The 14,246-nt window shown below is 43.9% G+C and overlaps 1 protein-coding gene across 1 annotated transcript in view; it reads left to right on the top strand.

Annotated features, from left to right (window-relative positions):
- The first annotated feature begins 10,201 nt into the window (after positions 1-10,201).
- The window catches only part of MYO10 (myosin X), a 230,000-nt gene continuing 225,955 nt past the window's right edge, over positions 10,202-14,246 (top strand). The window contains exon 1 of the mRNA XM_044295842.1: positions 10,202-10,585. Coding sequence (XP_044151777.1) covers positions 10,565-10,585 — 21 coding nt within the window. The 5' untranslated portion in view covers positions 10,202-10,564. The remainder of the gene's footprint in view (positions 10,586-14,246) is intronic.

The following is a 14,246-nucleotide window of genomic DNA, read 5'->3' as shown; positions in this document are numbered from 1 at the left end:
ACATCGGGGTGATAGGGTGGGGCACCATGAGGTATTGATACAAACCATCATCTATAATGGAACTTTGTAGTGCCTCCTCCAATATCACCCCGATGTCACGCACAATATCCCATTTGGGATCACCGGGTAGTTTCTTATAAACCCCAAGATCACTCAATTGTCTGTCTATCTCTCCAATGTACATCGCAGTGTCCATAACGACCACCGCCCCACCCTTATCTGCAGGCTTAATGGTAATGCGGGTGTCCCGTTCCAATTGTCTCTGATGAAGAAACGTGTGCACAAAGGATTGACACGATGTGCACACGTTTCTTGGAACGAGGTTACCCAAAATCCCTACTTACTCGAACCAAACAGAGGGTGAGGCTGGTTGACAGGTGCACCGCACTACGGAAATCAACAAAGGCGGTCCCTGAGACTAGGGTTCCGTTTGTGTCCATCTTCGGCCGGGATAGCGGCAACATTGCCAATATCCTCAGAAAGGAATGGCATATACTCCAACGGGGTTTGCCAGATATAGAAGAGTTCAAATCCCCGCCGCTGATGGCATACAGACGGAACCCTAGTCTCCGTGATAGACTGGTTAAATCCGATGTAGGTGGCCAGTCACCGACACAAAAACTTCTTGCACCGCGTAAAAACGGGACTTATCCATGTTTATCGTGCTGTAATTGTGGTAACGTTCTCAAAGGTGAATATTTCTCCCACCCTTACAGTGGGAAAAAATATAAAATCAAGGGCTATTACACCTGCAGGTCACGGGATGTGATTTATGCCATCCAGTGCCCCTGCAGCCTTATTTATGTGGGAGAGACCACCATGGAGATTAGAGAACGTATTAACAAACACAAGAGCACCATACGCAAGATGAACATGGATAAGCCCGTTGCGAAACACTTCGTGGAGGCGGGGCACTCTGTTAACCAGCTTCGCTTTAGAGTTATTGATAGTGTGGGTCCCTTACGGGGAGAGGGGGTGACAGGGATGCGATATTAAGGAAGAAGGAACTCAAATGGATCTACACACTGAAATCCTTACAGCCATTTGGTTTAAATCTCGAATTTAATGTGGCTGGTATCAGCTAAAATCTGGATTTAATCAAGAAATATCCTTTATATGGCTGATTTCATACTTCTCCTCTGTTACAGTATTTTTTGCTTTGTTCTTTTAATTATGTGCCTTAATCACACCGCTTTATAGCATCATGATGATCATTGTAGTTTTTTCTACACACACCTGTGTATGATATATTATTTATCAATGGTAACCTGTGCACAGTGAAAATACTATTTGTCACCAATATCTAGTGATTTTTGTTCTTTTTATTATGCCTGCTGTACCTATGTGATGCCTATATGTCTTTGCATATCTCCCTGTTCCTTCCTTGCGCTAGTATTAATGGCGATGCGCTTTCTATGCTTTATTGTTGTTATCCTTGGCGAGCGTTTTTTGCACACTGTTCATGTGTTACAGTGGTGCGATCGCCCTCCATGCACAGCCCCATTTGAGTCCTCATGCATATTCCTATCCGTGACGCCAGGTGGAAGTGGCCTTGTGACGTTAGTCGGCCGCCGCCTGATGATGTAAGTTGTCCAGTGTGGACTATGCATTCGGATTCACTTGGGCACGTCATACGTGCGCCGCCGTGTGGTGGCGCATGTGATGACGTAAGCAGACATGCGCACTGCCGATTATGGGATGCTGGAGGGACGGAGGAGCTCTGTATATGATGGCCTCACATGGGTACGTTTTGTTACAGCTGGCTAATTTATTTCAGCATGTTGGTCCCCATTGATTTCATACACAGGTGTGGTATACATAAATTTGAATCTTATTGGCTGCTTAGCGGTGTGGGTGGGCCTGTCATGTGCTACTTATAGGCTGTGATTTTAACTTGGTAACATGCTTGACAAAGGCTACTAGCCGAAACGTTGCTGCAAACTACTTTTTATATGTCTTGTTGTGAGGAGTGTTCCTGAATAAAAGAAGTTTTCTGGCGAGACGCTGCTGTGGCCCTCCATTCTTTTTTACATGCCATTGGACCGCTTTGGATCTGCGTTCCCCTGCCCAGCTGCTGCGTATTCACCATTTCTGCTCTTCATAAGCCGTTTGTGTTGCTGCTCCTGAACCAATCTATTCTCTCTATCCTCTGGATAGTCATCAGTATCTGATTGGTGGGGGTCAGACCCCCCGGACCCCATCGATCAGCTGTTTGAGAAGCGCTGCAGCTGTCTTACAGCTTTTCCTAGGCCAGCGATGACACATTCATTGGTCACATGGCCTAGGAGTAGCTCAGCCCCATAGAAGTGAACAGACACTATACAATGTATGGCGCTGTGCTCACAGGAGCGCTGGTGTCTTATCAAACAGCCAATTGACAAAGGTCCTGGGTGTTGTACCCCCACCGATCAGATACTGATGACCTATTCTGGGGATAGGGCATCAGCATTAAAGTATCGGAAAACTCTTTTAAGGGTACAGCTACACTATCAGGTTCTGTGCAGTTTTAGACAACAGCATCAGGTTTAAATAGCAGAAGTTAATTGTTGTTTATACTTTCTTTCTTTTCAGTAGCGTTCTAAGGGGGGGTGGAAGGGGCAGTGGCGGATTACAATAGGGGCGTTCGGGTCGGCAGCCCCGGGCCCAGCACCGCTGGGGGGCCCAACGCCGACCCGAACGCCCACATACTGCGGCGGGGCACGGGAGCTCATAGCCTATGCGGTACTGAAATCCCGGTGCAGGCGTGCGTGATGACGTCATCGTGCGCCTGTGCTGGGAAGCAGCACTGCCTCATCCAGCCTTCCTCTGCGAGCATGGCCCTGGACATAGCCTGGGTGAGAATTTAGCTTTTCATTTTTTTCATTTTTTGACAGTAGGACATATTAAGAGACATTGAGTACATGGGGAGGGGGAGAATGTGGGGGCTGTGGGGCCAAATTATTATGGGGACAGTGTGGGGTAATTTCTATGTGGGGACAGTGTGGGGTAATTTCTACGTGGGGACAGTGTGGGGTAATTTCCACGTGGGGACAGTGTGGGGTAATTTCTATGTGGGGACAGTGTGGGGTAATTTCTACGTGGGGACAGTGTGGGGAAATTGCTATGTGGGGACAGTGTGGGGAAATTGCTATGTGGGGACAGTGTGGGGAAATTGCTATGTGGAGACAGTGTGGGGTAATTTCTACGTGGGGACAGTGTGGGGTAATTTCTACGTGGGGACAGTGTGGGGAAATTGCTATGTGGGGACAGTGTGGGGTAATTTCTATGTGGGGACAGTGTGGGGTAATTTCTATGTGGGGACAGTGTGGGGCAATTTCTATGTGGGGACAGTGTGGGGCAATTTCTATGTGGGGACAGTGTGGGGAAATTGCTATGTTGGGACAGTATGGGGAAATTGCTATGTGGGGACAGTGTGGGGGAATTTTCTATGTGGGGACAGTGTGGGGGAATTTCTATGTGGGGACAAATTACTATGTGGGGGCAAATTAGTATGTGGGGGAAACTATTGTGTGGGGGCAGTGTGGGGAAAACTATTGTGTGGGGACAGTGTGGGGAAATTTTTATGTGGGGGCAGTGTGGGGGAAATTACTATGTGGGGCAGTGTGGTGGAAATTACTATGTGGGGGCAGTGTGGTAGAAATTACTATGTGGGGGCAGTGTGGTGGAAATGACCATGTAGGGGCAGTGTGGGGCAAATTACTATGTAGGGGAAATTACTGTGTGGGGGCAAACTACTATATGGGGGCAGTTTGGGGGAAATTACTGTGTGGGGGCAAATTACTATGGGGGGATTACTATATGGGGCAGTGTGGTGGAAATTACTATATGGGGGTGTTGCTATTGGGGAGGCACTGTAGGGACAATTCTATTATTTTTGGGGACACTATACAGGGATTATTGCCTGGAGCACAATAGAGGGTGGTATTATTACTGGGGGCACTCTAGGGGACATTATAGCTGCTGTGGACACTATAGGAACATTTGGGGTAATTTATCAAACTGGTGTAAAGCAGAACTGGCTTAGTTGCCCATAGCAGCCAATCAGATCTCACCTTTCATATTTGACAGCTCCTTTGGAAATCCAGTTCTACTTTACACCAGTTTGATAAATAAATCTAATTATGTCTATTAGGGTCACAATTTTTTCAGCAGTATAGTACCTTGGACATTGGGGAGCAAAACTGGCACAGTATTGGGGGTGGCAGCAGGATGACACTGTGGGGACACCAGGATGAGGAGGTTGATGGAAAAATTTAGAAATGTAACGTGTCTGTGTTACAAACTGTAGAGACAAGATGCGGCTGAAAGAATTTGCCATGGCGGTCCGGGTCAAATGGAGGAGAAGAGGAAAGAGAAGGTCTACGTGACAGGAGATGTCACTGTATGTAAGAGATATGTGGTGCTGTATTCTCCTCCATGTCTTTTTTATTATAATTATATGGATTTAAAATTTGGCAACCAAATTTTTCAGTTTAGGACCCAATTTGGCGGTCTGAAGATGTCATATGGCCTAGGAAGAGACTGTGGCACTCATGAAGCACCGCAGCCTCTTCATACAAAAAAAACTAAACTAAAATAGAGGGAGGGGCCCAAGTTGGGTAGACAGCCCCGGGCCTTTCATGTACTTAATCCGCCCCTGGGGTGGGGCGGGTGTCAGCTATACTGTAAGGCAGTGAACTGTAAGTGAGAGGGAATCCCGGCCAGCCACTGCTATTCAGTGAAACATTTAATGAATGGCTCTGGCGAAATGAGCGCAGCCAGCAGTGACAGAGGGACAGAGAAGGGGAGGTCACGTGGGCAGAGCCACAGCAGGGGGATCAGCCTATGAAATAGTACGCTCTCTGATGAGTCAGAGTCAGGGAGTGCGCATGCACCTATCTGGCTCACTTGTATGCTCGCCGCTGTCCACCCTACTCCAGGTGTGAAAAAACCTTCCATCTTTGGAGTCGCTCGCTTGATCCAGTGCTCCTCTCTAGTCCTCCTCAGCAACAAAACAGCTGTGTGCCTTGTAGTGAATTGAAGTGGCCACTAGTGTTGTGTGTGTCACAGACAATGTGTGTGCAAATATACACTGCAGCCGAGCTCAACCTCAGCTTCTGTGAAAAAAAAAAAGAAAGAAAGAAAAGCACCCACTGTGTGTCAGGGCTAGGGATGACCAAATCAACTTTGGATGAAACATCGATGAAAGTCGATTTGCATAAAACTTTGTTTCAATACTGTACGGAGCGAGTACAGTATTAGAATGTATTGGCTCCGATGAGGTACCACTTGGAGCCGAACCCAAGTTCGGGAAATGGTTTTTAACAGTATAAATCAATTTGCGAAGTTATTATGCAAAGTCTCACGAGACTTCTCAAAGTAATAACTTCGACTCAATGGAGCCAATACATTCTAATACTGTACTGAGCTCCTGCTCCATAGAGTATTAGAACAAAGTTTTATGTGAATCGACTTTGGATGTTTCATCCGAAGTCGATTTGCTCATCCCCAGGGTATTACTATTACAAAGGGGGCAAAGAGGGCATTATTACTATTAGGGGGGCACTATGGAGAGGGCGCAGAGGGCATTACTACTATAAAGGGGACACAATAGGCATTACTACCATGGAGGTGGAACAATGGGCATTACTAGTATGGAGGGGGCACAATGGGTATTACTATTATAGAGAGGGCACAGAGGGCATTACTACTACACTACAAAGGGACACAGAGGGAATTAGTACTATTGAGGGGGCACAATGGGCATTATTACTATGGAGGGGGCACAGATGGTATTACTACTACAAAAGGGCACAAAGGGCATTATTACTATTAAGGGGACCCATAGGGATAACGATACATACATCCCATAGGGGATTACTACTATAAAGGGGGCATAATGGGCATTACTACTATGAATGAGGCACAATGGGCATAACTACTGTAAAAGAGGCAGAAATTGGGCATTACAAATCTGAAGGGGGCACAGAGGGCATAACTACTGTGAGGAGGACATAACTACTGTGAAGGGTGCACAATGAAGGGATGAGTACTTTAAGGGGGCACAATGTCAGCATAACTACTGTTAAAGTTGTCCAGTGAGGGTATAAGTACTATGAGGGGGCATTGTGTGGGCATAACTACAGTTAGGGCGCACAATACGGGTATAACTACTGTGAGGGGGCACATATGTGGCCAAAACTACTGTGAAGGTTGTACAAGGAGGGCAATATTACTGTGAGGGGGAAAAATGTTTTTTAACCCCTTAAGGACACAGGGCGTACAGGTACGCCCTTGTGCCCTGGTACTTAAGGACACAGGGCATACATGTACGCCCTGTGTATTTCCGATCACTGCCGTGCGGCTGGCAGTGATCGGAACCAGGTGCCTGCTCAAATCATTGAGCATGCACCTAGGCTAAATGCGCGGGGGGGTCCCGTGACCCCCCCATGTTGGCGATCGCGGCAAACCGCAGGTCAATTCAGACCTGCGGTTTGCTGCGATTTCTGCAGTTTCTGATCCCCGCGGTCCCTGACCGTGGGGATCAGAAACTTTAGGATTCAAAAAATGTTCCAGTAACCCTCCCCCTGCACCCCTGAGTTATTTGAGCCTGGTGGGAGGTGCAGGGGGAGGGTTGCGGGCGGTGCGGGAGGCGGGCGGTGCGGCAGGCGGGATCGCGATCCCCCGCCCGCCTCCCATTGCATAATCGTTGGCGTCTAGTGGGTATACCAGGGTGCCAGCACATTGCTGGCACCCTGGTATAAACGGCTGACATCGGTGATGCGATGTCAGCCGTTTAACCCTTTCCATACAGCGGTCCGTACGGACCGCTGTATGGAAAAGGTTAACAACTCAGGGAGCTCCCTCCCTCTCCCATCGGGGGGCTGCTGTGCCTTTGCAGCCCCCCAAATGGAGAGGGAGAGAGCTCCCAGGCAGCCCCCCGAAGCCCCGTCCTTACCCTTCCCCGTCTGCGCAGTTCTGGCCACTACTGAGCAGACGGGGAAGGTTCCCATTGCAACAGGACGCCTTCTCAGGCGTCCTGCTGTCCATGGTTCTGAACAGATCTGTGCTGAAGGCATAGGTCTGTTCAGACAAAGTGTAAGTAAAATACAGTACAGTACAATATATATTGCACTGTACTGTATTATGCAGACATCAGACCCACTGGATCTTCAAGAACCAAGTGGGTCTGGGTCAAAAAAAGTGAAAATAAAGTAAAAATCAAAAAACACATTTATCACTGATTAAAAATGAAAAAAATAAAATTCCCTACACATGTTTGGTATCGCCGCGTCCATAACGACCTGATCTATAAAACGGTCATGTTACTTTACCCGAACGGTGAACGCCATAAAAATAAAAAATAAAAAACTATGATGAAATTGAAATTTTGCCCACCTTACTTCCCAAAAAAGGTAATAAAAGTGATCATAAAAGTCGCATGTACGCCAAAATAGCGCCAATCAAACCGTTATCTCATCCCGCAAAAATCATACCCTACCCAAGGTAATCGCCCAAAAACTGAAAAAACTATGGCTCTTAGACTATGGAAACACTAAAACATGAATTTTTTTTGTTTCAAAAATGAAATCATTGTGTAAAACTTACATAAATAAAAAAAGTATACATATTAGGTATCGCCGCGTCCGTATTGACCGGCTCTATAAAAATATCACATGACCTAACCCCTCAGGTGACCACCGTAAAAAATAAAAATAAAAACGGTGTAAAAAAAGCAATTTTTTGTAATCTTCCGTCACAAAAAGTGTAATAGCAAGCAATCAAAAAGTCATGTGCACCCCAAAATAGTGCCAAACAAACCGTCATCTCATCCCACAAAAAATGAGACCCTACAATAATTTCCCAAAAATTGAAAAAACTATGGCTCTTAGACTATGGAGACACTAAAACATTTTTTTTTGTTTTAAAAATGAAATCATTGTGTAAAACTTACATAAATAAAAAAAATTGTATACATATTAGGTATCGCCGCATCCGTGACAACTTGCTCTATATCTATAAAATTACCACATGATCTAACCTGTCAGATGAATGTTGTAAATAACGGGAAAAAAAAACGGTGCCAAAAAAGCTATTTCTTGTTACCTTGCCGCACAAAAAGTGTAATATAGAGCAACCAAAAATCATATGTACCCTAAACTAGTACCAACAAAACTGCCACCCTATCCCGTAGTTTCTAAAATGGGGTCACTTTTTTGGAGTTTCTACTCAAGGGGTGCATCAGGGGGGCTTCAAATGGGACATGGTGTAAATAAACCAGTCCACCAAAATCTGCCTTCCAAAAACCGTATGTCATTCCTTTCCTTCTGTGCCCTGCCGTGTGCCCGTACAGCAGTTTACGACCACATATGGGGTGTTTCTGTAAACTACAGAATCAGGGCCATAAATAATGAGTTTTGTTTGGCTGTTAACCCTTGCTTTGTAACTGGAAAAAAAATATTAAAATGGAAAATCTGCCAAAAAAAGTGAAATTTTGAAATTGTATCTCTATTTTCCATTAAATCTTGTGCAACACCTAAAGGGTTAACAAAGTTTGTAAAATTAGTTTTGTATACCTTGAGGGGTGTAGTTTCTTAGATGGAGTCACTTTTATGGAGTTTCTACTCTAGGGGTGCATCAGGGGGCTTCAAAAGGGACATGGTGTCAAAAAAAACAGTCCAGCAAAATCTGCCTTCCAAAAACCGTATGGCATTCCTTTCCTTCTGCGCACTGCCGTGTGCCTGTACAGCAGTTTATGACCACATATGGGGTGTTTCTGTAGACTACAGAATCAGGGCCATAAATAATGAGTTTTGTTTGGCTGTTAACCCTTGCTTTGTAACTGGAAAAAAAAATGTTAAAATGGAAAATCTGCCAAAAAAGTGAAATTTTGAAATTGTATCTCTATTTTCCATTAAATCTTGTGCAACACCTAAAGGGTTAACAAAGTTTGTAAAATCAGTTTTGTATACCTTGAGGGGTGTAGTTTCTTAGATGGGGTCACTTTTATGGAGTTTCTACTCTAGGGGTGCATCAGGGGGGCTTCAAATGGGACATGGTGTCAAAAAACCAGTCCAGCAAAACTGCCTTCCAAAAACCAAACGGTGCACCTTTCACTCTACGCCCCGTTGTGTGGCCGTACAGTAGTTTACGGCCACATATGGGGTGTTTCTGTAAACGGCAGAGTCAGGGCAATAAAGATACAGTCTTGTTTGGCTATTAACCCTTGCTTTGTTAGTAGAAAAAATGGGTTAAAATGGAAAATTAGGCAAAAAATTAAATTCTCAAATTTCATCCCCATTTGCCAATAACTCTTGTGCAACATCTAAAGGGTTAACAAAGATTGTAAAATCAGTTTTGAATACCTTGAGGGGTGTAGTTTATAGAATGGGGTCATTTTTGGGTGGTTTCTATTATGTAAGCCTCGCAGAGTGACTTCAGAGCTGTAGTGGTCTCTAAAAATTGGGTTTTTGTAAATTTCTGAAAAATTTCAAGATTTGCTTCTAAACTTCTAAGCCTTGTAACATCCCCAAAAAATAAAATATCATTCCCAAAATAATTCAAACATGAAGTAGACATATGGGGAATGTAAAGTCATCACAATTTTTAGGGGTATTACTATGTATTACAGAAGTAGAGAAACTGAAACTTTGAAATTTGCTAATTTTTCCCAATTTTTGGTAAATTTGGCATTTTTTATGCAAAAAAAATATTTTTTTTTTACTTTATTTTACCAGTGTCATAAAGTACAATATGTGACGAAAAAACAATCTCAGAATGGCCTGGATAAGTCAAAGCGTTTTAAAGTTATCACCACTTAAAGTGACACTGGTCAGATTTGCAAAAAATGGCCTGGTCCTAAGGTGTAATACGGCTGTGTCCTTAAGGGGTTAAGTATTGTGGTGGGGGCAGAGAAAGGACCTGCCCCCAGTGCCAAAGACTCTATGTACATATATCTGTATATTGTACAGATACAGAGTAGCTGGCTGCTGCAGAGCCGCACCTCCTGTGCAGGGTGATGAGGGACGTCTGCTCCCCAGCTGTCGCCGTCCTTCTCCTGCACACACTGTCCTATTGAGCGCTCTGCCTCCCTCCGTCCAGCTGTTGGAATTGCTTCCTATTCTCTCCATAGAAAGGATGAGCAGGTCACCTCAGCCAGGAGCAGATCCTGGTGCCTGCAGGACGTGTGCAGGCTGCAGGTGATTGGCAGTTCCAGGGGAGGGACCTCATACTGGGACAGGGGAGGGCCAGGCTCCCGGCAGCAGCCCAGCAGAGCACAGTCAGCAGTGACAGAGCCGGGGAGTCTGCACCAAACTACTTCAACTTAATCCCGGGAACCAGCAGAGGACTTCTGTGACTGCAGGACCTCTCTCCAGACCCACCTGTACTGGGAGCAGAACATCAGCCTCAAGGTGTCCCAGTGCCACTTACTCTCAGGGCAGGACAAAGACTCCGGTTGAAGGTGCATTACTGATCCCTGAGGAGAATGGATTAACTATCCAGACATATACTACTATTACATGTAGCACATGGTTCCCCAGGATCTTCCTCTAGACTTGACTTCTTGAAGCTACAACTCTCAACAATGGATAACTTCTTCATAGAGGTGAGTCCAGGTCTACCAGTCATTCTGTTTGCGGTGATTTTCCATTCTTTAGTAGTAGTAGTTCCTTGTAGACAGAACTGGTCATACTGTGAATGAAGTGCCTACATGAAGGCTTTGTGGCCACAGATGGAAGTTCTCACCTCTGAGTGTGGTTGCTTTGTGTTAGATACAAAGCTGATCGTGTATAGAGGGGGCTGGATACATTGTTTCATAGGACCAGTAGAAATATTTGCTACCTTTACTGAATTGTAGGCTGTCTACTGAAAATTTTACTCAATTCCTGTCTCCTCTGACTTTCCTGTTTACTCCTGGTAACAGGAAAGTGTCATAGAAAACATTCCCAGATGCTGCTCAAAGGATATATAGACTGGATCATTAGCCACTGTAACTAGCCTCTACCAGAAGGATGCTTCATCATGGAAGTATTACTATAGGGTTGAAGATTGTGGATATTGTGATATACTTTCTTAGCAGTCTTTTGGAGGACAGGAGTATAGAAACTAGTGTTGTGTTATTGGATGCTGGGCTTGAAACAAGGAGATGGCAATCTGCCTGATTCCTCGCAGAGAGGTCTGGTATTTCCTTTTAGCAAAGTTTGGGTTTCCTGTGAGGGGTACCTTGATATATGAAGCTGAACAGGCAGACCCTCTGTGTGGAGAAAGGCAAACCACATGTCTGGAGAAGAATTCTTGGAGGAATGAAGTAAAAAGGGCATCATCTGGAAATGTGACCCTTTGCCCACAATCAAATAGAACTTTAGATATTGGTAATTTATCCTCATATGTACTGAGATACTTTACTACAATGTAAATATCCATTTATGGTTAAAAAAAAATTGTACGGTAAAATTTTGCATTGTTATTACTAGAATATTCCAATGTTAAAAGCTGTAGTGACAGATAATTAAACAAATTTCAAGCAAATGAAGTTATGAAACTTATGGATTAATCAAATGGCATAGGGGATTTCACAAAGGAGAAAAACCTTTTTTGTTGGCTTTAGTTTTCATTTTTAATATTACTGATAATCACTTGTTGACTCTTTAAATGGTAACCTTCCAGGCAGGACCCAAAGTGTGGCCGGACTTGTAGAAGAAATGCTCATTATCTGATACCCACCACTGGGTTCTGGCTCCTTCTCTGCCACTGCAGATGTCGGGTCTCCCCTCATTTGCATCCGGCTTGAGGCGAGTCGTGTGACTGCTGCAGCCAATGACTGGTCACAGCGGTAACAGGTCCCCTATGCGTTATGTTACTAGGTCCCATGCATGGGGGACACATCACCACTGCAGGAAGTCATTGGCTGCAGTGGCCACGTGGCCTCCATCAAACTGGATGTTGATGCAGTGAGAACCAGGAGCTGAAGCAGAGCAAAGGAGTCAAAATCCAGTGGCAATGATCAGGTAAGTATGATTCTCTATGATGAAGGGTCTGCCCAAACCCCTTCAAGGTAATATATTGAATAAATGGAGCTGAGCCACAGCATGAGGCCCATTTAGAGATGTGCCACTGTGCATAGATAAATATTGGAGAAGCTATTGCACTCCCAAGAGTGCCATGGACCCTTTGTTCTTCTGGATGTTAGGGCCTTGTGGATTAGACACCCCCCACTGATTACACATTGATGGCCTAGCTAGGTATGCCCATCTATATACAAAACCTTTTAACACTGAGCTTTAAAGGAGTTTTCTCCACAAATTTAAGTTATGACATATACACGGTCTTATGGAAGGTCTGTGGAAACTACCACCATCTCCAAGAGAGAAAGGACTGTGGCACCTTTGGCACAGCATTTGACTAAGTCAAGAGAGGACATTGTATAGTGAAAAAAATTGTGAAAAGGTGCATTATGTGGCGCTATACTTTACTAGCATTGCGGTTCATTTGTTCAAGTGATCTATTGGGAATCCAGGGTTTGGATTAGTACGTTTTGGCACATTCTTGCAATAACCCCTATTCCTATTTACCTGCAATGATAAAATCTGTCTTTTTGCTGCATTTATGGCTTCCTTCCTCATTAGATGCCAACACAGACATAACATGTCAACACTCTCAATCATAAAATATTTTTTCTTTTTTCTGAGAAAAAGTAAATTACCCTGTGAAATCAAATAAATATTCCAAGGAGACTCCATGGACCTCATGTGATGTGTTGTCTAGGACTGTTGAATAAGTCGTTTCATAGACTTGTTCATAACTTTTAATATCTACAATCTACAAAAAAGTCTGTAGTGGTTTCAGTGAAGCTGCTTTGGTCTGGGATTCAGGCTGTGTCACAGTTGTTAATGTTGTGCCAGAACTGCCCATTTTGGGATGGATGAGGATGTAGAAGGGAAAGGAGCCAACTCTGGTGTTCCAGAAAATCTGCTTGGATACCACTGAACAGTAATGTATATTAATAGGGTAAAAGAATTGCCACTTGTGCGGCTTGTGACATCATCTGGCATCTATTAGTCTACTCCAGCTCCGGTGATGTGTTTCTGTTTCATATTTAGTTCCAGCTCTATTCATGGTTATAAACGGGCATAGATTCTGGATGAAAATCCCACCCATGTTTGAAAAAGGAGCTGCAGCACAATCCAGTTAGGAGATGTTTTATTGGGTTCCAAAGATAATAGAAGAAGAAAAATATTAATGGTTGGCTTGTCTTCAGTTTGTTTCCATGTACAGTCTGAGGGGGACAGTTTTGTGGCGTATAAAATGTCACAAGTGATGTCCATGCGCAACGTTTGGTGCATAATTTTGCCACGTGGTCAAATTTTTACATTTGGTAAGCCTCGCTACTTTCAGAACTTGAGTGAAAAGTAGGTCAGGATTACCGATTAGAACACTTTTATGTCTCCTTTATGGTGTGCAGCATTTGAAAAAGTCACAAAAAAGTCACATATCCATGTCAGGTAACCCCCTGGTGTAGTTTTACAGACATATCTATCTATCTATCCACGCTGTGGTACAAATTGTAGTAGAAATCTAATCTTTTAAGGTTCCAATGGCTTCACACTTTCCCATTATTTTCAGAAGAAGTTGAGAGGATTCAGATTTGAATCACATGTACGTTAGTATACCATTATTGCACTTTGTAATGAGAGAACATACTTCTGTAATGAGAGAACATACACTATCTAACTTTTATAAGTGAACTCTTTTATTTAAATTGAACACATTTTTTCAAAATTTGTTCAGAATTGAAAACGTCTTCCCTAATTGTCAGAAGAATGTAACTCAGTCACCCAGAAGAGGTTTTTGGGGCATAACACTGCAATAACAATGTTACACACAGTTAAAATGTGCTTGTCTCATGAGAATAAAAGATACCTCAGACCGGATGACTGCCATGAACATTTGGTTACATAACGTGGAAATGACCTGCCAGGACATAGCGTCTTTAAGTTGGTTTTACACATAACTTGTTAGCTTATCGACTTGCTATGTGCACCATTGATCAGTATATCCATTGTGAAATCCAGTTTGTATGGAAGAAAAAGCAATGCCTCTCAGGTATGTATTCCCCCCAGTGTAGCACACACCAAAATCCATTTAGTCATGTAATAGTATGGAGACTTAAAGGAGGTGTCCCATCTGGACATCCCATCTTAGATTAAAGTTACCCTAGTGATCACCTCAGATCTAGCTTCTCTAACCCCTTGAGATAAGCTGACCAG

This window comes from Bufo gargarizans, chromosome 5 (assembly GCF_014858855.1).
Source record: "Bufo gargarizans isolate SCDJY-AF-19 chromosome 5, ASM1485885v1, whole genome shotgun sequence".
NCBI classification, from domain to species: Eukaryota; Metazoa; Chordata; class Amphibia; order Anura; family Bufonidae; genus Bufo; species Bufo gargarizans.
The sequence above is the reverse complement of the archived record's forward strand: the minus strand, read 5'-3'. Positions and strand labels throughout refer to the sequence as shown.